The sequence below is a fragment of the Podarcis liolepis genome (genome assembly GCF_965112155.1).
Source record: "Podarcis liolepis genome assembly, chromosome: 17".
Lineage (NCBI taxonomy): Eukaryota > Metazoa > Chordata > Lepidosauria > Squamata > Lacertidae > Podarcis > Podarcis liolepis.
In genome coordinates this window covers 29529948-29552405 of record NC_139571.1, presented here as the reverse complement: position 1 = coordinate 29552405, position 22458 = coordinate 29529948, and the positions used below count along the sequence as shown (strand labels likewise).

Here is a 22458-nt window from a genome sequence, read left to right as displayed (position 1 = left end):
CAAAACTACTCTTTGGAAGTTTAAAACAATGTTCTCTGGAAAGAGGAATTGACTGTAAAACCATTCAGGTAGTTGTAGTTCTGTGTGAGGAACAGGGGTCTCCTAGCAATTCTCAGCACGTTTAAAAGCCACAGCTCCCAGAATTCTTTAGGGGAAGCCATGACTCTTTAAATGGGATGTGGGTGGCGCTGTGGGTTAAACCACAGAGCCTAGGACTTGCCGATCAGAAGGTCAGCGGTTCAAATCCCCACGACGGGGTGAGCCCCCGTTGCTTGGTCCCTGCTTCTGCCAACCTAACAGTTCGAAAGCACATCAAAGTGCAAGTAGATAAATAGATACCCCTCTGGTGGGAAGGTAAACGGCGTTTCCGTGCGCTGCTCTGGTTCACCAGAAGCGGCTTCATCCTGCTGGCCACATGACTCGGAAGCTGTACACCAGCTCCCTCGGCCAATAAAGCGAGATGAGCGCCACAACCCCAGAGTCGTCCACAACTGGACCTAATGGTCAGGGGTCCCTTTACCTTTATGACTCTTTAAATTGGTATCATGGGGCTTTAAATCTATAGTGTGCATGTGGCCTATGACATTACCTGGGTTTGTTGCAAAAATTAAAAACAGCTTCACTGGAAATGCATCATTCCTTTGCCTCTTTTCATTCTGGCCATCTGTCCAGAGAGGAAAAAAATCCCACCAAGGCTTGTCAAAATAGCAACCCTACGCAACCTTCTACAGAGACGTTTCATGCTAATGCATAAATGGAAGAGCCTTTTGAAATTACCTGTATACAAACATGTACCCAGGAGCAGAATTTTAAAAGGCTGCAGTTAGGAATATGCATGCTTGAATTCAGGGGGCTTGGCTTTTTAGGCATGATAGTGCTGTCAGCCTCCTTGCGAAAACTCAGCCTGCTAATGCCTGTATGTTACATCCTATAGGAAGGAAGGCTCTGTTTGCACATGAAAGGGGGGGCACATTTTATTGGCTGAGCTCTGTCACTGTTCAGTAGCCAATCAGAGCTGCTGAGCATTTGCACCTCTCCAACCAGCTTGAAGAAGAGGAAGAGAAGGGGGAGGAAAAATAAACTAGGAGAAAAGTTAACTAGTAACTGACATAGGAAGGTATAAATTGTTGCAGAGTTGCAGAGTTCGACCTGTTTGGCTGCAGCCACCTCACCAACAGGAATTTCTGGCAGAGGCAGAGACAACCATCCAAACGGTGCGTGCGAATGAACGTTGTACATGTCCTGAAAAGTTTATGGAAGAGCGAGGTAGAGAGTGGTGTGTGTGTGTGTGTGTGTGTGTGTGTGTGTGCATGAGAGAAGCTTGGGTTTTATTACTGGATAATTGCATGCTTATGTTTCCTCTCTCTACCTTATCACAGAAAACCCTTGAGCAAAGACTGCATTTTGTTGCTAGAAGCAACACAAAGAAAGTGTGTCGCTTTCGTTGCAAGTTGTTGCTTTTTAACCAGTGAATATTTCTTTCAGAAGGTTTCGTGCAGCCTTGATATTGACTTTTAAAATGACAATAGTAATAATCATTCCATGCAAGGGCTTTCTACCATAGGCAACAATTGTGTGCAGTACAGAATGAGTGACATGGTATTAGGAGGAACTGTTATAATAACTGGGGGTGAATTTCTCCTGACTAGAGTTCGGGTCATGCTTCGTATGAGCAAAGTGGTCTGTCCACATGTAAGACGTCTGCCGAGGGTATCTCTACCATTCATAGGGACCCTTCTTCCCCAAGGCACAAATTTTGCACAAAAATAGAGGTTTCACAGCTTAAAGGATGTCAAGGAGGTGGGACTGGGCTCTGGCAATACCTTCCTCGCTTTCAACCCCCCTTTGTGCAAATTTCAACATTTCCAGCTTGTTATCTTGATCAGTGACTGCAGAAAGCTTCTTTTACAATCTGGGGCCCTGCCAGCGAGAACCAAATGCTTGCAAGCTCATTTCATCAGTTTCAAACAACATGCGTTGCTGCCTTAGGCAACTGGGATTGCTGCTAAGTCCCAAACACACCCACCTTTCCTTTCTCCTTTGATCCACACTCAGTGCCTGGAACCTTCTGCTTTCGTAAGTATCTTCATGTCCCGCAAAAAGGAGGCGTGTTGTCACCCAAATTCACTCCAGGATTGTTGCAGAAACCAAAGGTGCTGCCCAGACTCCCCTTCATAATTGTTGGCGACTCTCCATCCATGCAGAAGACCTTACCACAGCCAAGCCAAATGTAGATACGATACGATAATCTTCATTGTCATTGTCCCATACAGAACAACGAAATTCAAAAAATCTATGTCAGACATTCAAAACCAACAAGCCAGCTATCCCAGCCTGGTTAGTCCCCTAAAAACTCTGTATTAAATACAATATACTCCCATAGGGACTACCTTACACTGCATTTAAAACCAAAATCGCCTTTGGATAGAAACTGTATCTCAGATGGCTAGTCCTAGTCTTTATAACACTGTACCTTCTTCCAGAAGGCAGAAGCTGAAAGATATCATTTCCAGGGTGCGCACTAAGATGGGGGAATCTGTGACCACCCAATACTGCTAGACTACAACTCCCATCATCCTTGAGCATTGGCCATGCTGGCTGGGGCTGATGGGGCCTGGAGTACAACAACTTCAGATTCCCCATTGCCTGCCTGCCCACTAGCTAAGCATGGCAAAGGTGCTTTTTGAAACGGTGTCGATAACTTGCTTGACGTACACTAGAGTTATGCAATACAGCAAAAGAAAAAAAACACCTCTGCAAGAAAAGCTTCAAAAGAACAGCGGTGTGAGATTTATTTTATTGTTTGCAAAAATCTTCCCCTCATACCCCTCCCCCAGTGAAAACTGAAAGGATGCAGGCCCTCCCAAGTGTCCCTGTTTTCCAGGGGCAGTCCCAGATTTACTGAAGCCACCCCACTTTCTGATTCGATCCCAGAATGTCCTGCTTTGCCTTAAGATATCCATGTTTACATTGGAGAAATGTTGGAGGGTATGAAGTCATGCGACCCCCGAGCCAAGGAGATAAGTAACTATACATCTGAAGGCAGCTCTGTATAGGGAAGTTTTCAAATGTTTTATTATGTTTTTATATATGTTGGAAGCAGCCCAGAGTGGCTGGGACAACTGAGTCAGGGACATTATTATTATTATTATTATTATTAATTATTATTATATACAACATCCCTATTTTCATCAGGGAAATGTTGGAGGGTATGAAGGATGCCCCTGGAGTTTGAATTTATACACATTTCCCGAGATCTGTGAATGTATTCACAATGGACACAGGAGCAGTAAAGGAAGTGAAAGTGTGTGTGTGTGTGTGTGTGTGTGTGAGAGAGAGAGAGAGAGAGAGAGAGAGAGAGAGAGATAGGAAGAGGCAAAAAAGGATTTGGCAAAAAAGAAGTGGTAAGCATTCCCTGGACTGCACCACTTCAAGCTGCAGAGGTGGGGTTCCAGGTAATACAATTTGTGCATACTACAGCAGCAGTTCTTTTAAAATGCAGCAATTATGCCATGGTGGAGGCTGCTAGGAAGAAGCTTTCAGTTTTCCAGCTGTGGTGCAAAGGCCACCATTTGAATATCCACTGCACCTCAAAAATTGGACCAGAAACAATCCCAGGGTCAGCTTCAGAATGTGGCACATGGGATCAGGCAGCACAATTGAGCAGTGAATCACATGGCTGCATTCGCTCCAGAAATATCGGGAAAGGATGCAGCCGTTCTGCCCACGATCATCCTTTTATACCCTACACAATGCCTTTAAATGTCAACAAACTAGCTTTGAAAGCTCAGTGTTATGCGTGAGATCATTCTTCATTTTTGCCTTCATATTTCTGCCATATAACTCAATCACATGCATCATTCTAGCTGTGGGATTGGCAGCAAGTAATGTAAGCCTTTAGGAAAAGTAAATACAGTAGCAAAGGTCATACAATTCTACCTCTTGCTACAGGGTTTATCCAGAACAAATTTACACTGGAGGGATGAAGGGGGTCTTAAAGATGGGACACCCAGGTCACCTAGAATATGGGATCACAGAATTGTAGAGTTGGAAGGGACCCTGAGGGTCATTTAGTCCAACCCCCTGCAGGAATCTCAGCTAAAGCATCCATGACTGATGGCCATCCAACCTCTGCTTAAAAACCTCCAAGGAAGGAAAGTCCACAACTCAATAGGAAAACTCTTTCTTCTGCTGATACAGAATAAGCATGTGAAGCTTAAAAAGAGGTCCATAGGTCAGCTATTTGTGCTTTGAATGTATGCTGTGATTGCACCCTTAAACAAAACCCACATTTAAGGAATCCCTAATTATGAGGGTGGGGGACGCGGGTGGCGCTGTGCGTAAAACCACAGTGCCTAGACTTGCCGATCGTATGGTCGGCGGTTCGAATCTCCGCCGCGGGGCAAGCTCCCATCTTTCGGTTCCAGCTCCTGCCCACCTAGCAGTTCGAAAGCACCCTTAAAGTGCAAGTAGATAAATAGGTACCGCTTTATAGTGGGAAGGTAAATGGCGTTCCGTGTGCTGCGCTGGTGCAGGCTCGCCAGAGCAGCGATGTCACACTGGCCATGTGACCTGGAAGTGTCTGCGGACGGCGCCGGCTCCCAGCCTCTAGAGTGAGATGAGCGCACAACCCTAGAGTCTGTCAAGACTGGCCTGTACGGGCAGGGGTACCTTTACCTTTACCTTAATTATGAGGGATGTCCAGAAATTAAGCAAGGTCAGATACTGCGCTTGATCCTCTCAGACTCCCAAATTTGGAGGTCAAGTTGTGTGACTTAGCCAGGAATCCCCCCCCAGCCCCCTGCAAAAATCTTAAGAACTGTAGTTTGCACTCTCACAGAACTACAATTTCCAGCACCTTTAACAAACTACAGTTCTTAGGACTTTTTAAGTGTGTGTGCTGTGCATGTAGCCGAAATCTTAAGGTGGTTTGCCAGTTGTTGTTTTTTAAGGGAAAGATGGCAGTTTTAGCAGTTATGTGCAAGGGTTTGGGTTAGAAAATCCTGGGAGAGATTGCAGAACTGTATGTCCACGCAAACTGCCACAACACGGCCTCCTTTTAAGGTGACCTGAAAAATGAGGATGTGCCAAGAATTTTGAAATCTCCCCTTTCTTTTTCCCTCAAACTCCTGTACTTTGGTCCCCGGTCAGTTGCAACATTAACAGAAGGCAACCTTTGTGCTGATATTAGTAGATATTTTGATCTACTGTGTTTTTTTTCTGCTTCCCTAAGCAGGGGCCTGGGGAATGGCCAAATTCCAGCACTATTGACAATTCATGTCAATGTCCTGTTGTACCTTTGCCAGGGACTTGAATGAGGCAAACAGCCTTGTTTGCTTAAAATGCCTCTGACGTCTCTAAATTCGGGACGTCCCGTGAAACAACGCTGCCTTTTCTAGTATTGAACTTTTTGTGTTTGGGGAAACATTATTGATTTTAAAGCAGACATAATCATCTGCAGTTATATATGAGACCTGACCCGTAATGGAGAAAAAAAGCCATTTGGGAAATGAACAACTGAAGCAAATACCTGTTGTGTTGTGAATGACAATCTTAGAAATAACCAGGGTGACTCGCTTTGTTAGATGGGCTGTCTCCTGGGGGGGGGGGGGGGGAAGCACTGTGATCCTTGCTTATTCTCAACTGGGTCTCCATCTTCATTTGGGGGGGGGGTTGGAATCCAAGTCTTCATGACTCTAAAGATTAATTACCTTGAAAGCCCAAAGGAACTGTGAAGAGTAGCAGGTCTTAGGTCAGTGATAGCGAACCTTTTAGAGACTAAGAGCCCAAACTGCAACCCAAAACCCACTGATTTATCGCAAAGTGCCAACACGGCAATTTAACCTGTATATCTCATTTTTCCCCCTGTGTGTTTCATGTTTCTTCTTTGTGCCTGTTGTTGTAATAAATAATCCTTCATAAAAGTTATTGTGTTACATTCTTCATTAAATTATCTTTCCATTGATATATAATTTTATGATATAACTCAGTGGGTTTTTTTCTTAAAAAATGTTTAGGTGTACACTCATTTTGACTCAAGAAAATCACCACTGGTGGGGGGCAGGGGGGACAGCAGCGTAGCGTGGGTTGTCAGCACCTGGGGCAAGGCAAGTAATTTGCGCCCCCTAACCCAGGGCAAGGCAAGTAATTTGCACCCCCTAACCCCTAACCTGCCGCCGCTGCCAGCTTCTTCTTGCTGCTGCCTGGTCTGGTCTGGTGTGGTTCTCTCCCGCGCTCAGCGCTGCGCTGGGCGGCCGCTGCACTGTCCCTCCCCCAGATAGTCCCTTGCTCTCTCTCCGCACCGCACGCCTGGCACCCACCCCCTCCACAGTGGGCGGAGACCCAGCGGCTCGGATCAAATTCGCACAGCCAGCACTGCAGTGAGAGAGAGTGAGTGAGCCAGGTAGGGGCAGAGAGCTGTGAGTGCAAGCGCGCCTCCCAGATGTTGCGCCCGGTGCAGCCGGCCCCCCCTGCACCCCCCACGCTACACCACTGGGGGGAGATAAATAAATACAGTTCAAATTGGGGGAAAGAAATGCAGTTCAAATTGGGGGGGAATAGAGTGGTACCTCCATTTTCAAAGAGCTTAGTTCTCAAACCACTTGGAAGCTACAGTCCTGCTGGGGTGATAGTGTGCCATAGGTTCACCACCACTGTCTTAGGTGTTACTGGCAAGGAACTGAGCTCCCTGGGATGCAAGCCCAGGCAGTGTGTATGGAGGTCCTGGGATGCCCAGATGACAAGACCCCTTCTTGGACTCACTGACGGGGTCCAAAGGAAAGCAGAGCAATATATCTGACACCAGCTTGACTGCAGGAGTTGCTGGGCGGAGGGGTACAATGCACTATCCTCAGTGCTTTTTTTTTCTTTAAAAAATGTTTAGGGGTACTCTCATTTTCCTACTCATATTGAAATACTGCCCCTCAATGAGGCAAAACTTAGATTCACAAAATGTTTAGGGGTATGCGTACCCCTGCATCCCCCCAGAAAAAAAAGCATGGACTATCCTACTGTCTTAGGGACTCCACTCTGGATTTCTGTAGGGTTTACTCCCGAAGGTATCCAGGGGCATCTTACCCATAGAGGTTAGTGGTGCAGGGCGCCAGGGCACCAAGTTCTGGAGGGCACCAGGGAAGAGGCGGAGGCTGGATGCGGTGCCTCCCAGCATCAGCTTGCCGCCCTCGCCTGCCTCTGCCATGCCGCGCCGAAGCAGCGCTGCACCCGGAGCCTCCGTCTGCCATGGCCACCGTGGCACAAAATGGCCAGCTGAGCTGGGAGGTGCCACATCCAGCCCCCGCCTCTTCCCCGCTGGAGGAGCCGCCCTCCAGCCACTGACCGCCTCCTCCAGCCCCGCCAGCAGCGCCGTCCTCCCTAAAAAAAGGTTGACAACTCTGGAGAACGGGTGTGTGTGTGTGTGTGTGTGTGTGCGTGCGCCAGAGGGAGCTGTGCACCACGGCGCCGGATATGTTTAAGACGGCCCTGAAGGTATCTGACAAGGCAGTGGAGGTTTAGGGTCAGAGTTTTCCATTTCCTAGATGGGCTACCTTTCCAGGTTGATGAGCCTCACCTGCTCCCCGCTTTCCCTCCACATCACGTACAGAAACTCCCTTAAAAGTTTCTAAAAGGTGGAGCAAGCAAGCAAAGCAGAACAGTGAACTGCAATCCAGGCAAGGTTTTAGGGATTGCTGTGCCCCTGTGTGTGGCAGTGGCTAAATGATGAAACTCTACCTTGACTTGCAAACCCCTTTCTGCAGTTTCAGGTGTTGTCCACAAGATAGCAGTTTAGACTCAAAGCATCTTGCATTACAGTTAGGCCTAACATATCCATGTGAAACCCAGATATCCCTCCTCTTCCTATAAACCTGAAAACCTTTCAGGTCCACATGAATAATACCCGGGAAAGAGTGAAAAGCATTAGCAAACAGTAGCAAAACAGGCCAGGCGAAAGAAGGGGGCTTGTTAGCATTAGGGCAAAGCCTTTGCTGCGTGGAAGATCAAATAGTTACCTAGAAACAAACATTCTAATCTACGCAGATAAGTTTGCTGAGACTGCAGTTAAAGGTGCACAGCTTGGTGTTCTGCTCAACCTGTGGCCTCCCTGAGCACAAAACTACATGTCTCCTGTAGCTAAAGGTAAAGGGACCCCTGACCGTTAGGTCCAGTTGCGGACAACTCTGGGGTTGTGGCGCTCATCTCGCTTTATTGGCTGAGGGAGCCGGCGTACAGCTTCCGGGTCATGTGGCCAGCATGACTAAGCCGCTTCTGGCGAACCAGAGCAGTGCACGGAAATGCCGTTTACCTTCCCGCCGGAGTGGTACCTATTTATCTACTTGCACTTTGTGCTTTCGAACTGCTAGGTTGGCAGGAGCAGGGACCAAGCAATAGAAGCTCACCCTGTCACGGGGATTTGAACCACTGACCTTGTGATCGGCAAGCCTTAGGCTCTGTGGTTTAACCCACAGCACCACCAGCGTCCCTTTTCTCCTGTAGCTAGGGATGAGCAAATCTAATTCATGCTAGTTGGGACCGATGGGAGCTGGAAGATGGCAGCATCTGGAAGGCCACAGACTCTCCATCCTTGTTCTGATGAAACTTACATCCTTGGAGGCTGGTTTTGGCTGAAGGAGAAGAGGAGGAAGGTAGCACCAGAAAAAAAGATGCAAAATGGTAGTAATAGTTGTTGGTGGAAAAAAAATGCACTATCTGGATCCCAGCACAACCTAAAACGGACTTCAACAGAAGCAGCATTTTACATTTTGGCTAGGTGGGCTTAAAAACAAAAAACAACAACTTGTATTTTGCTTTGCTTTGTTTTATTAAACTAGCTATATGTTAGAGAGGATGGACTCAGATAAGACAGAACCTTAAAATGCAATTATATTTGTTGCGCAATTGTCTTTTCTTGAATTGGAATATAACTGCTGTGTAACAAATGTAACTTTCTATGTGGAAAAAAGAATACACACACACACACACACACACACACACACACACACACTGACTATTTTTTTGGGCTGCCATATTTCAAAAAGTAAAAGCCAGGACACCCAAAAATTGCCGAGTTCTTTTTAGGAAGACCCCAAAATTGTTGAGCTCTTTTATACAAAAAACACGAAAGTGCCACCTTTCAGAAATTCCCCCTGGACATCAGTTCCACCTTTTGATATACCGGTAAAATGCCCTCTTATTGTTCTGCTATCTTGTGTGGCATCCAGAATGCAAAACAAAACATCAAATGGTTAAAAACAGTGGCTTGGACTGTTTTCTAACCTGGGATTATGGTTTGTTTTCAGCCATCATGACCCATCAGTTTCCAGCCCTATCTCCGGAACAGAAGAAAGCCCTCTCAGACACAGCTCAGAGGATCGTGGCCACAGGCAAAGGAATCCTGGCCGCAGATGAATCTGTTGGTGAGTTTTTAAATCACTAGTCAGTAAGACTTGTTTTAAATCACTAGTCTTTCTTTCTTTCTTTCTTTCTTTCTTTCTTTCTTTCTTTCTTTCTTTCTTATTTGCAGACTCATTCTTGCTCGTATAATCTTAAAATTTACAACCAGGAGAAGGTTTCGTTTTTGGAATAATAAATTTTCAGAGTAGTTTTACAGTTATATCAAAAATTACAGATTTGGTTATACTATTAGAAACACATACACAGATAATTATGAAATTATTGTGAGGTTTAATAAGTTAACTGTTTATATTTAGACAACTTTTTTGCTGTACTTCGTTGGAAGGAGAAAAAGGATCATTTCCTTAATAACATATGAACAATTTATTTAACTAGAGCAATAACATTATAGCATATGTGTCCATGTTTGTTAACTGATGAGGTTAAAGGTGTTTTTTTTTTTAAAAAAAAACAAACTTAGACCGAGTTTTAGCACACATGAAAAACTTAAAACAAATCCTTATTTCCTGAAGAATAGCCTTTGGACTATAATGGAACTTAAATAGAAAACTATCTTTAGAAAGCTTTTTCCTCCAAAAGCATTTTATTTTTAAAAATCTGATTTAAATTTTAAAAATCTGATTTAAATCAGAAAATCCGATTTAAATTTTTAAAAAATCTGATTTTTTTTTAATTTTTTGAAATAATTGATTTTTATCCACCCTGCTTTGCTATTTGGTGGCTTTTCACAGGTACTATGGGTAACCGGCTGCAGCGCATCAAAGTGGAGAACACCGAAGAGAACCGTCGGGCCTTCCGAGACATCCTCTTCTCTTCCGACGCCTCCATCAATCAGCAGATAGGGGGTGTCATTTTTTTCCACGAGACCCTCTATCAGAAGGACAACACTGGGAAGCTCTTCCCAACTGTCATCAAGGACAAGGGCATCGTGGTTGGAATCAAGGTGAATATCTTGTCCACAGTTAACTGTACAAAGGCCGAGAGGTCCGACCAGTGTCTTCACACTGGAGAGCCAGTGTGGTGTAGTGGTTAAGAGTAGCAGTCTTGTAATCTGGTGAACCGGGTTCGATTCCCCGCTCCTCCGCATGCAGCTGCTGGGTGACCTTGGGCTAGCCATACTTCTCTGAAGTCTCTCAGCCTCACTCACCTCACAGAGTGTTTGTTGTGGGGGAGGAAGGAAAAGGAGAATGTTAGCCACTTTGAGACGCCTTCGGGTAGTGATAAAGTGGGATATCAAATCCAAACTCCTCCTCCTCCTCCTCCTCCTCCTCTTCTTCTTCTTCTTCTTCTTCTTCTTCTTCTTCTTCTTCTTCTTCTTCTTCTTCACCTCCGATTTCACCTGTCTCTGCACCTTGGGGGCCGCCTCTCCCCACATGAACCAAACCGGACACTGTGTCCCGTCATCTGAGACCTTTCTCCATGTGTCCTCTCTGGGTTCAGCGAGCGGCGACATGAGAACGGGCTTTTTCGGTGTTGGCTCCTCCGCTTGTAGAATGCTCTCCCCAGGAAAGCATGCCTGGAGTCATCCCGATCTGTTGCTTTGCACCAGGCAAAACCTTTCTATTCACCCAGCACTGAATTGGGAAGGTAACAAGTTGTGCCTGTGGCCTCTTTGTTGTGCTCATTCTTTTAAGTGGGGTAGGTAGGATGTCATAGAGATGTCAGTTAGAAGGGACCCAAACGGTCATCTAGTCCAAACCCCCTTCAATGCAGGAATCTTTCGCCCAACTTTGGGTTCAAATCCATGACCCTGAGATGAAGAGTCTCATGCTCTACCAACTGAGATAGGTATCTTTTTTTCCCTATCTACCAACTGAGCTATGCTAATTTAGCGTGTGTGTGTGTGTGTGTGTGTGTGTGTGTGTGTGTATACACAATTTAGGTCTTGTTTTACTGCTGTTCTTAGTCTTTAAGGCTTTTTTCTATTTTTATCATTACACTTTGGTGTAAAAAGCGACTTACTGTTTTTATAGCAAGGGCCCGTGGTAGCTCTATTCATTATTATTATTATTATTATTTACATTCATATACCCCCTTTAACTTCCAAGGATCTCAAGGTGCTGTCCATGGCTCTGCACAACAACCCTGTGAGGTACGTTAGGCTAAGAGATGGTGATGGAACCAAGGTTAGCCAGTGAGCTTCATGGCTGAGCAGGGATTCGAACCCTGCTCTCCCAGGTTCTAGTCCAGCACTCTAACCATTACGCCACACTGGCTATGAAAGCAGGGATAGTGTGGCATATAGGAGTATTTGGTGTTAACACCTTCCGAGTCATTTGTTGGTGCTATGTAGACAGAAGAACATAGGTTATGCAGTGATGTAGGTCAGGCTTCTTCAACCTCAGCCCTCCAGATGTTTTTGGCCTACAACTCCCATGATCTGTAGCTAGCAGGACCAGTGGTCAGGGATGATGGGAATTGTAGTCTCAAAACATCTGGCGGGCCGAGGTTGAGGAAGCCTGATATAGATCATATAAATCAGGTGTGGGAAACCTTTGTCCCTGCTGGCGTTGTTGAGCTACACCAGGCATAGGCAAACTCGGCCCTCCAGATGTTTTGGGACTACAACTCCCATCATCCCTGACCACTGGTCCTGTTAGCTAGGGATGATGGGAGTTGTAGTCCCAAAACAGATGGGGGGCCGAATTTGCCTATGCTTGAGCTACACCTTCCACCTGCCCAGGCAAGCATGGCTAATGGCCAGCGATGGTGGTAGTGGTAGTTTAGCAACATCTGGAGCCCCAGAGGTTTCCCGTACCTGACATTGATCAAGCACATACCAGTGCATTACATGTATCAGCCAATCTACAGCTTAGATGCAATGGCCCTGTACAGTCAATCTGGGAACGTTTTGCTAATGCTTGTGTTAAACTTCCACAGCTGGACAAAGGCACAGCTCCATTGGCAGGAACGAATGGAGAAACCACCATTCAGGGTGAGATATTTATTTCCTCTGAACCTTGAAATATGAGAGAGCGCGTCAGTTCCAAACAGAATTTGTTAAAAATTCTGTTGATACCACATCTGTCGGCCCAGGATACCTGAAGGAGTGTCTCTATCCCCATCGTTCAGCCCGGACACTGAGGTCCAACTCTAAAGGCCTTCTGGCGGTTCCCTACCTGCAGGAAGTGAGGTTACAGGGAACCAGGCAGAGGGCCTTCTTGGTAGTGGTGCCAGCCGTGTGAAATGCCCTCCCTTCAGATGTCAAGGAAATAAATAACTATCTGGCTTTTAGAAGACATCTGAAGGCAGTCCTGTTTAGGGAAGTTTTTAATGTTTCATGTTTTATTCTGTTTAATATTCTGTTGGGAGCTGCCCAGAGAGGCTGGGGAAACCCAGCCAGATGTGTGGGGTATAAATAATAAATTATTATTATTATTATTGGCATTAATAGGATAAGTACAGTAACTATACAACTTTCCAAAGACATCTGAAGGCAGCCCTGCATTAGGAAGTTTTAAATGTTTGATGTTTTATCGTGTTTTTAAAATTCTGTTGGAAGCTGCCCAGGGTGGCTAGGGAAACCCAGCTAGATGGGTGGGGTATAAATAATAATCATAATATTTCATAAAATGTAGACACTGCTTGATTGTGTAAAAATGAAACTCCCTCAAAGCGGCTTGCAAAATGATAAAACCATAAAACGGGAGCTCACCCCGTTGCGGGGATTCGAAACGCCGACCTTCTGATCGGCAAGTCCTAGGCTCTGTGGTTTAGACCACAGCGCCACCCGCAAATGTTCTAAAAGGCCCCATCTTTCTTCTCTTTTTTTGCCTTCAGGTTTGGATGGCCTTGCTGAGCGCTGTGCCCAGTATAAGAAGGATGGAGCTGACTTTGGCAAGTGGCGTGCTGTGTTGAAAATTACAGATACGACCCCCTCCACTCTTGCCATCCAGGAGAACGCTAATACACTGGCACGTTATGCCAGTATCTGCCAACAGGTATACCCTCTCAATAACTCAGTGATTCCCTGGCAGCTTGGTGGTGGGAGGGTGTGGCAGCTTTTGGGAACCTTTCCCTATGGATATGAACTTAGAACCTAGTTCATCTAGATGCCCATTACATTTTCACTTGAATCTTCAGCATGGACTAGTGCCCATCGTGGAGCCTGAGATCCTGCCTGATGGAGACCATGACCTCCAACGGTGCCAGTACGTGACAGAAAAGGTAAGGTTGGCATCAGAAGCTCACCATGTTCCTGCACCTCAACGATAATGTCAGGAGAAGGTTGGCAAGAAGTAACACTGTATTAGTGAAGCTTCAAGGAAACACAGCCGGTTCCGGAGGCCAGGCCTAGTGAGCGCAGCAACTCATCCCAGTAGATCTTGCCCCTACGAGGCAGTGGCGAGGACCAAAGGTCTCTGCCATCCCACAGCTCCTCCTCCCTAAGGTCCTTCCCAAGCGATCTGAGACTCCATTGCCTTGTCTGTCTTTGCTCTGTCCTCTTCATACCTCTTCTAGTTCTGGGACCAGGGGAGAGGGGAGCTGCTCGCAGCAGGATTCGCAGCATTCTTGCCGCTGTTGTGGCATATAAAAATATCCTTCTTTTATCGCTTGGGATATCTGGAGTTAGTAAGCCCAAAAGAAATGCTTCCGGCTTTTTAACAAACGTTTGTCCAAACATTTTCTTTTCAGTTCTTCATAGATACTTGTAATGGGTTTAGGGGTTGCTCGTGCGTAAGTTGCCGCCACTCCTGGCTAGGTTACCTGGTTAACCCTTTCTGACTGAACAGCCTCCAGTATCGTGACTGTCTCAGTCGCTGGCAGAATCCGTCAGTGGGCATTTCTTAAACCTTTTCCAGCATAAAAGTTGTTTGATGCCAAGTCTCCTCCTACTCTCTCTGTGCGGAAGTCTTCTGCGCAGGGAGGGTGTGGGCAGCGGAGTACCCATACTCTCTCCGCTGGTCTCTGGCGAAGAGTCTTGAAGCTTCCTCACCGATTCCCCCATCTGCCCCCCTTCTCCACTGGTGTTACGCTGATTTCCTTCCCCAGCAGATGGGCTGCCTCTCTCCCTGCTGGGACCCTCTCCTGCATCCCTTTGGAGCCTTCCCTCCGCCTCCAGCTCCGATGGCAGTTCCCTGACAATACTATCCCAAAGGTTTCTGATTTTCTTACACCCCCACCACATATGCAACATTGTTCCTTCTGCACGCTTACACCTCCAACATTTATTTGAGTTTGTTTTATACAACTTTGCTAGTTTACTAGGTGTCAGATACCACCAACCTCGGCCCTCCAGATGTTTTTGGCCTGCAACTCCCATGATCCCTAGCTAGCAGGAACAGTGGTTAGGGATGATGGGAACTGTAGTCTCGAAACATCTGGAGGGCTGAGGTTGAGGAAGCCTGCTGTAGAGTAACTTTGCTTAGAGGTAGTAATCCTGTGCACACTTACTTTGGAGTGCACCCATTTGAATAAAGTGGGACTAATCCTACACATGTATACTCAAACATGTTTCACCCCAACTTCTTCTCGTGTCCCAGGTGCTGGCTGCTGTGTACAAGGCCTTGAATGACCACCATGTCTACCTGGAAGGAACATTGCTGAAGCCCAACATGGTGACTGCGGGGCATTCTTGTCCCAAGAAGTACACCCCTGAAGAGGTGGCCATGGCCACAGTGACAGCTCTCCATCGCACCGTCCCAGCGGCTGTTCCAGGTCATTCTCCAGCTCTTGCGATCTGTCAGGGTTTTCTTTAAGGATGCGTCTTGGCCTCCCCGATCTGCTCTTTACTTGATTTACAGATGTGTGTCCATTGCATTTGATTTGCAAGAATGCTTTTGGTCAAGTTGCTGGCTGCCAATCGACCAGACATGTGAAGAGACTCTGTAGAATAGCATCTGTCACATCCACAGCGTACACTGGAAACACTTTTAAAGCACATGGCTTCCACCTAAGAACTGTAGTTTGTTAAGGGTGCTGGGAATCTTTGGTAAGCTACGGTTCCCAGGGTTCTTTGGGGGAAGCTATAGGCTTTAAAAAGATGGCACGGATCATTTGACATTGAATAACGCAAATGTTCTGTCTATTGACAAAGGGCTTTATTAGCTCAGCCTCATAGGCAAGCCACCAAATAATAATAATAATAATAATAATAATAATAATAATAATAATTTATTATTTATACCCCACCCATCTGGCTGAGTTTCCCCAGCCACTCTGGGGAGCTCCCAATCGAGTGTTAAAAACAGTACAGCATTGAATTTTAAAAACTTCCCTAAACAGGGCTGCCTTCAGATGTCTTTTAAAGATAAGATAGCTGCTTATTTCCTTCACATTTGAAGGGAGGGCATTCCACAGGGCGGGTGCCACTACTGAGAAGGCCCTCTGTCTGGTTCCCTACAACCTCACTTCTCGCAATGAGGGAACCACCAGAAGGCCCTTGGCGCTGGACCTCCGTGCCCGGGCTTAACGATGGGGGTGGAGACGCTCCTTCAGGTATACAGGACCGAGGCTGTTTATCCTACAAGTCATGTTCAATCAGAGGAATGTCATTGTTAAAATGAAAAATCGGAAGAATCTCTGTCTCTTTTCTATTTCCTCTTGAAAGCTCTTTTCTATTTCTTTTTTCTTATCCCCCCCTCTCTTTCTTGTTATGTTTTTAACTTACCGTATTTTTGCTGTATAAGACTCACTTTTTCCCTCCTAAAAAGTAAGGGAAAATGTGTGTGCATCTTATGGAGTGAATGCAGGCTGTGCAGCTATCCCAGAAGCCAGAACAGCAAGAGGGATTGCTGCTTTCACTGCACAGCGATCCCTCTTGCTGTTCTGGCTTCTGAGATTCAGAATATTTTTTTTCTTGTTTTCCTCCTCCAAAAACTAGGTGCGTCTTGTGGTCTGGTGCATCTTATAGAGCGAAAAATACGGTACTTAGATTAATGTTGGGCAAAAACATCTTGGCAAATTAAGTCTTCAGTCTTTATGGGAATCTTGCGTTCTGATTCCAACTGCAGGCATCTGCTTCCTTTCTGGGGGCCAAAGCGAGGAGGAGGCTTCCGTCAACCTCAATGCCATCAATCTCTGCCCTCTGCCTAAACCTTGGAAGCTGACTTTCTCCTACGGGCGGGCCTTGCAAGCATCGGCTCTGGCTGCCTGGTCTGGGAAGCCTGAGAACAAGAAGGCTGCCCAGGAAGCCTTCTGCAAACGTGCAAAGGTAAGAGGGGGGAAAGCCTGAGCTCAGTAGCAGGCAGCCAACTTTGCATTGAAAAGGTCCCAATCCTGAAGATCTGCTGCCAGCCGGTCAAGATCAGGGGTAGTCAACCTTTTTATATCTACCGCCCACTAATGCATCTTTCTGGATGGTAAAATTTCCTTACCGCCCACCAGTGCTCAATGGAAGGAGGATTCAGCTTGTGCCGTACAAACCCCTACCGCCCACCTAGAATCCGGAAACGGCCACTAGTGGGCAGTAGGGGCCAGGTTGACAACTCCTGGTCTATAAAATTACAGTGGTGCCCCGCAAGACGAATGCCTCGCAAGACGGAAAACTCGCTAGACGAAAGAGTTTTTAAGTGAATGCTTAAAAGCCAACATGTGGGTGCAGTTAAAAAGTTAACTGAAAACAGGTAAATCATATAGGTATCACCAAAAGGATTGGGACTGGTTGTTGCTGTCTTTAGAACACACACACAGACATGGGTTTTCTTGCTGCATAATGTGTGAGATTGCCCTGATTCCCAGTTTGTCACAAAGTGCTTTTCAGGAGCAAAGAAAGAAAGAAAGAAAGAAAGAAAGAAAGAAAGAAAGAAAGAAAGAAAGAAAGAAAGAAGTAATAGATTTAAATTGTGTATGGACTAGTACTCAGTCTCCATTGTTTCTAAAAAAAAATTTGGGTTTAGATAGCTATGGTGTTTGGTTGTCTCTCCCCCCCCCCTTTTTATTAAAAAAATTGACCAGCTGTTATTTTTATTTCCAGATAAATAGCTTAGCCTGCAGAGGTCAATACACCACCTCTGGGAAGACCGGCGGAGCAGCCACCCAGTCGCTTTTCACTGCCAGTTACACATACTAATTCAGAAAATGGTGCAGCTAGCTTGCCCCTCTTTGCAGCTGGCAGGAGATCCAAAGGGAAAACATCTCACATTACATCCCCATCAGAAGCGGCAAATAAACGGAGTGGAATAAAAGGTCCCACTGCACACTTCTAATCCTTCAGCACAAAGTTAAAATAACTTCACTGCATCTACACATTCCAAAATAACTTGAGAGGTTTTATGGATCCATCCTTCACTGACTTTAATCCTCTCCTTGGACAGCTGGTTTTGTTTTGTTTTTTTAAAGATGTCTCCCATAGCCAACTGGGGAGCTGGATACAGCCCTTTTCCCCCCCTCCACCCCTGATAACATTGCCAGCTGAGACAGAACAACAGAAAAGAGAGAGAGAACATGAAACACACTCTTTAATCCATAATGTCTTCGATGTATAAACTGTGAATCAATTTCCTGTCAAAGTGAAAAGATTAAAAGAAATAAAAATTGATAAACTTTAACTGTGTATTTCCATTTATTTGCCCTCTCATGGTATTTTTGTCGTGGCATGTCAACTATTCCTTTTTAGAGTGTTTCCAGGTGAGCAGTATTCCTGCTTTGTTTGCAGGCAAATTAGATTGATTTACTTAATTAGCATTGTGACATTAACATGTGAGAGTGCTGGAGGTGAAATAGTTAAACAGGTTACCCAATCAGAACCCAGGGGGGTGGAGTCAGAGGGACTATAAAACCAGCTCTGGGAGGGGTGAAGGGAGGAGTTTGTTGGGAGGTTGGTTGGAGTGGAAGTGAATTGGGATAGAGTCTGTGAGTAGGTTGAGTTAGTGTAGTGAAATAAGCTGAGTCAGGAACAGTTAGGAGCTAGGAAAACAAGTAAATATCTGAGAGGTGGTTTAGTGAGTGAGAGCAGGTAGCAGAAGTTACAGGTCTGGATAGGCACCCCATGATTGTAATTGACCGATACTGTTTATGAAACCACACGCTTGTTAAACTGCAATAAATAAACAGAAGTTTATGTTCCAATTTAACCCTGACTGGACTCAGTATTCAACCAGGTAGGGCCTGTGTAGTGGCAGCAAGAAATAAAGTGGGGCACAGGGATCAATAGACAGTGAAATGTCTGGGGACCCTGTGTGATCGTCACAAGCATTCCCTCTGATTTGCATGTGGAGGGATTAAATGACATCGCATCAAAGCAAGGGTTAGCCCAAACTTTGGGGCATGTTTCCCATCACTTATTGAAGAAGTCCCAACTATAATTGTGCAACTGGTATGCAATTGACTTCCAGGCTCTTGCTATATTTGAGCGGGAGTTAGAAAAAGAGAGCTCTTTTTAGGGAGCCAGTATTCACAAGCCCCAAGCACTTGGCAGTGCTGCTTTGAAACCAATTGAAAGTGAGGCCAGCATGGCATGTCTTGCACATGACTCATTGAAGGAGGTTTCCTTGGGCTTTCGGATCAATGGAGAACCACCACCTCTGCCCGCTTTTCTGCCATCTCTTTCCCTATATGTAAGGTTTGACACCTAGCCATATCATCAGTATCAACAGCCAGCAATTTCCTAACAGATAAAAGAGGGAGCAAGATATAAGATAACAGGTAAAAGAGTAAGAGCACTTTGCAATATTTGCACCCCACCTTTCTTTCTTCCAACCAGCTCAGAACAGCTTACATGGACATGGAGGGCACTATGGTCTAAATCACTGAGCCTCTTGGGGTGCCGATCAGAAGGTTGGTGGTTCGAATCCTTGCGATGGGTTGAACTCCCATTGCTCTGTCCCAACTCCTGCTAACGTAGCAGTTTGAAAGCACGCCAGTGCAAGTAGATAAATAGGTACCGCTGTGGCGGGAAGGTAAACGGTGTTTCCATGCGCTATGGTTTTTTGTCAGTGTCCCGTTGTGCCAGAAGCAGTTTAGTCATGCTGGCCACATGACCCAGAAAGCTGTCTGTGGACAAACGCTGGTTCCCTCAGCCTGAAAGCAAAATGAGCGCCGCAACCCCATAGTCACCTTTGACTGGACTTAACCGTCCAGGGGTCCTTTACCTTTTTACACGGGGCTTCTTCATCTTATTTCCACAATAACCCTTTCAGATATAACGACTGGCCACCTGCTGAGCTGCAGAGGTATTTGAAATTAGCTCTTCCTGAGCGAATATTCTTGTCTTTTCATAGAATCATAGTTGGAAGGGATCATAAGGGTCATCTAGTCCAGCCCTCTGCAATGCAGGAATCTTTTGTCCAACATGGGGCTCAAATGCAAAACCATGAGATTAAAAGCCTTAGGCTCTACCGACTAAGCTATCCCAGCACCATTGTGCCTAACCTCCAATTCAGTGGGACTGATCTGCCTCTGTTCCCTAGCCCCCTACTGATTTTGGTGGCAACATGTTTTTTATTTTTAAAGTAGGCACAGTGCTGAAATGGGCAAATCCCAGCATCAGATCAATTATTTCGATGAGTGGAATGGGAGAAATCCCCTCCATAGCTGAGGATGGGTAATGTGCATTTCTCATTTTTATTCACTTTACAGGTGGTGGGGAGACCGGTTTATCCGGTTGCTGCGGCAACCAGAGCCAGCCCAGCCAATCACACGAGCCCTACTTGACACCTCCCTCCATGCCTTAAACTACAAATCCCACAAGCCTCAGCGAGGCAGAGACTCGCGAATGAGAGGCGGGAGGGAAAGTAAATCCTCCTCATCCCATGATGCAGCGGGCTCCGGGAGGTTCGTCCTCCCTTCCCAGCTTCCGTTTGGCTTCATTTGCCCTCAGGAGGGCGTCGTTCTACGAGCGTGTTCCGAAATGGCGGCTTCCGCGGGTGCCCTGCGGGTCGTCAGGCGGGTCGTCGGCTTCCCTCCACGCAGGGCGCTGTGGGGAGGCGTGAGGTGAGGTAGCTGGCGCAGGAGGCGCGAGAGGCTCCCCTCGGGAGGGATGGGGGTTTCGAGCCCACCCGGGGGGGGGGCTGTGGGCAGGATTGCAGGGGGTTGGACTAGATGACTCTCGGATCCCATTCCAAACAATTCTATGATTCTAACTCGGGGTTTCCTTTAACCGGCCTTCAGGCTTCTTGCATTCGATTAAGTGCCTGTTTCAGTTATTTTGGCTCAGCCCCAGTGGGCAGTTTCCCCCGAATTTCTTGTCTCCACGCCTTTGTGAACCCGAAGGCTTAAAAGGGTTTTTAAAATGCAATGGGAAGCTTGAGCTGTTTGGGATTGCACAGGAGGAGGAAACGTATCGCATGCCCTCTCGTCATTTCTCCGATAACAATAGGAACGTCCTCCTATTGCATAATGTTAATAAGGTTATTATTTATACTCAGCCCATCCGACGGGGTTGCCCCAGCCACTCTGGGCGGCTTCCAGCATGTATAAAAACATAATAAAACATTAAATATTAGGAAACTTCCCTATACAGGGCTGCCTTCAGATGTCTTCTAAAAGTTTTATAGTTACTTATCTCCTTGGCTCGGGGGTCGCATAAGTCCACATCCTTCAACATTTATCTGATGAAAATAGGGAGGTCCTATGGAAAGGCAGGACATTCAGGAATCAAATAGGGACACATGGAGGGTTTGCTATCAACCCCTACCTAAACTATTGTTGGCATCTGTCTGTCTCTAGAGACAATGGAGACTTCCTCTCTGCCTGGTCAGTGTGTATGGGGGTCCTGGGCTGCCCAGAAAACAAGATCCCCCTCTCAGCCTCGCTGATGTGCTACAAAGGAAAGCAGAACAATATGTTTGGCACTAGCTTGGCTGCAGGAGTTGCTGGAAGGAGATATACTAGGCACCATCCAACTACCTTAGGGATTCCACTCTGGACTTGTGTAGGGTTTACTCCTTAGACTTTTCTTGTCCCAGAGATGTCCTGCAAGATGTTCCTACCTAAACAGAGGTGTTTTAGTGTAACATATAGTCTAAGAACTGGACATGGGAGTCCTGGGTTCACATTCATACGGAGGTATGCAGTCGGTCGTTCTTAGGCTGAGAAGAGTCCCATATTCATAATAAGGCTAGTGTGTGCAGGGATTTCGGGCTATAACGTAAATCCCTTGTTCATAGATGACAATATATAAATATTTAACACTCTGTTAAAAAAGCGGTCTTCTGCCTCCTTTCAGCAAGGAGACAGGAGGCGACCCAGAAGCAGCAGAGCCGGTGAAAGAGGAGCCAGCCCTGGTTTGTCCTCCACCGCGAAGCAAAAAATACCTCCCTCCTGAGGATCTCCAGTCTCGCCTACAGTCTCGCATCAAAGAGATATTTGGATCCTCGGTCTCCAAGGACTGGCAAGAGGCATCATTGGGAGATAGTCGTTTAAAATATCTTCTGTTGGCACAGCTGGCGACAGATCTAGGCCGTGCTGTCCCTAATTCCCAACTCCACCAAATGAAGAGCGCCAGAGATGTCTTGGCTTTCTACAGCACGCCTGTGAAAGACATATCAAAGTTTGATGAGTTAAGCACGCAGCAGCTGCCCTCAAACCTGAAGATCCGATGGCAGTACTGAGCTGTGGAGAAACAGGATGAAAACACCGTTCTGAACTCTTATCTGTATAGCAGCATCACCATGGGCACAGATAGGATTTTTATTTTATTTTGCCACATTTCCAGAGTGGTTTACTTCCTCTTTACAAATGTTCAGTTGCAATAGTGACTTGGTGAGAGAGATGTGCAAGTATCAGGCTGGTTGCTGTTGAAGTAAATGTTAAACATTGGACTCCCATCTCTCTTTCAATTGGTAACCTTCTCTTGTTTGAAAGCGAAGAGGAGAAATAGATATCAGCAAGCAGTTGTGCATGCTAAGCCATTTTGTCCACATAATTTTGTGTGTCAATAGCTTGATTAAAAATAATCAGGAAAGACAGGTAATGAAGAAAGTGATGGGAATAGTTGTTAAGAAAATAAAATTGTCACAACCAGTCTCCATATATATGTCTGTGTAACTGCTCAGCAACATTTTGGGTGACTGCCATTTGCTCAGTGTGGGTGAAGTTTTCCTGAGGCTTATGCAGCCTTAAAACTGGTTGTCTCCATCTAACGTGAGAAGTATGCATGAGTTGCTCAAG

At 46.1% G+C, this 22458-nt stretch overlaps 2 protein-coding genes across 2 annotated transcripts; both read left to right on the top strand.

Annotated features, from left to right (window-relative positions):
• The first annotated feature begins 1056 nt into the window (after positions 1-1056).
• ALDOB (aldolase, fructose-bisphosphate B) lies at positions 1057-17897 on the top strand. The gene is made up of 9 exons (XM_083481557.1): positions 1057-1214; positions 9294-9410; positions 10140-10351; positions 12289-12343; positions 13189-13349; positions 13492-13575; positions 14892-15066; positions 16362-16561; positions 17324-17897. Exons 2-9 carry the CDS (start codon positions 9299-9301, stop codon positions 17417-17419), a joined length of 1095 nt encoding a protein of 364 aa, XP_083337683.1. The 5' UTR covers positions 1057-1214; positions 9294-9298; the 3' UTR covers positions 17420-17897.
• A 2240-nt stretch (positions 17898-20137) lies between these two features.
• On the top strand, positions 20138-22320 carry MRPL50 (mitochondrial ribosomal protein L50). The gene is made up of 2 exons (XM_083482088.1): positions 20138-20280; positions 21515-22320. The coding sequence occupies exons 1-2, from the start codon at positions 20198-20200 to the stop codon at positions 21897-21899; spliced, it is 468 nt and encodes a 155-aa protein (XP_083338214.1). The 5' UTR covers positions 20138-20197; the 3' UTR covers positions 21900-22320.
• Positions 22321-22458: the final 138 nt, after the last annotated feature.

Excerpts from the sequence above, each read along its gene's own strand:
- ALDOB (XM_083481557.1), top strand. The coding sequence starts at position 9,299 with ATGACCCATCAGTTTCCAGCCCTATCTCCGGAACAGAAGAAAGCCCTC. Across the intron at positions 9,411-10,139 it reads GGCCGCAGATGAATCTGTTG|GTACTATGGGTAACCGGCTG; the intron begins GTGAGTTTTTAA and ends GGCTTTTCACAG. Across the intron at positions 16,562-17,323 it reads CCTTCTGCAAACGTGCAAAG|ATAAATAGCTTAGCCTGCAG; the intron begins GTAAGAGGGGGG and ends TTTTATTTCCAG.
- MRPL50 (XM_083482088.1), top strand. The coding sequence starts at position 20,198 with ATGGCGGCTTCCGCGGGTGCCCTGCGGGTCGTCAGGCGGGTCGTCGGC. Across the intron at positions 20,281-21,514 it reads GCGCTGTGGGGAGGCGTGAG|CAAGGAGACAGGAGGCGACC; the intron begins GTGAGGTAGCTG and ends GCCTCCTTTCAG.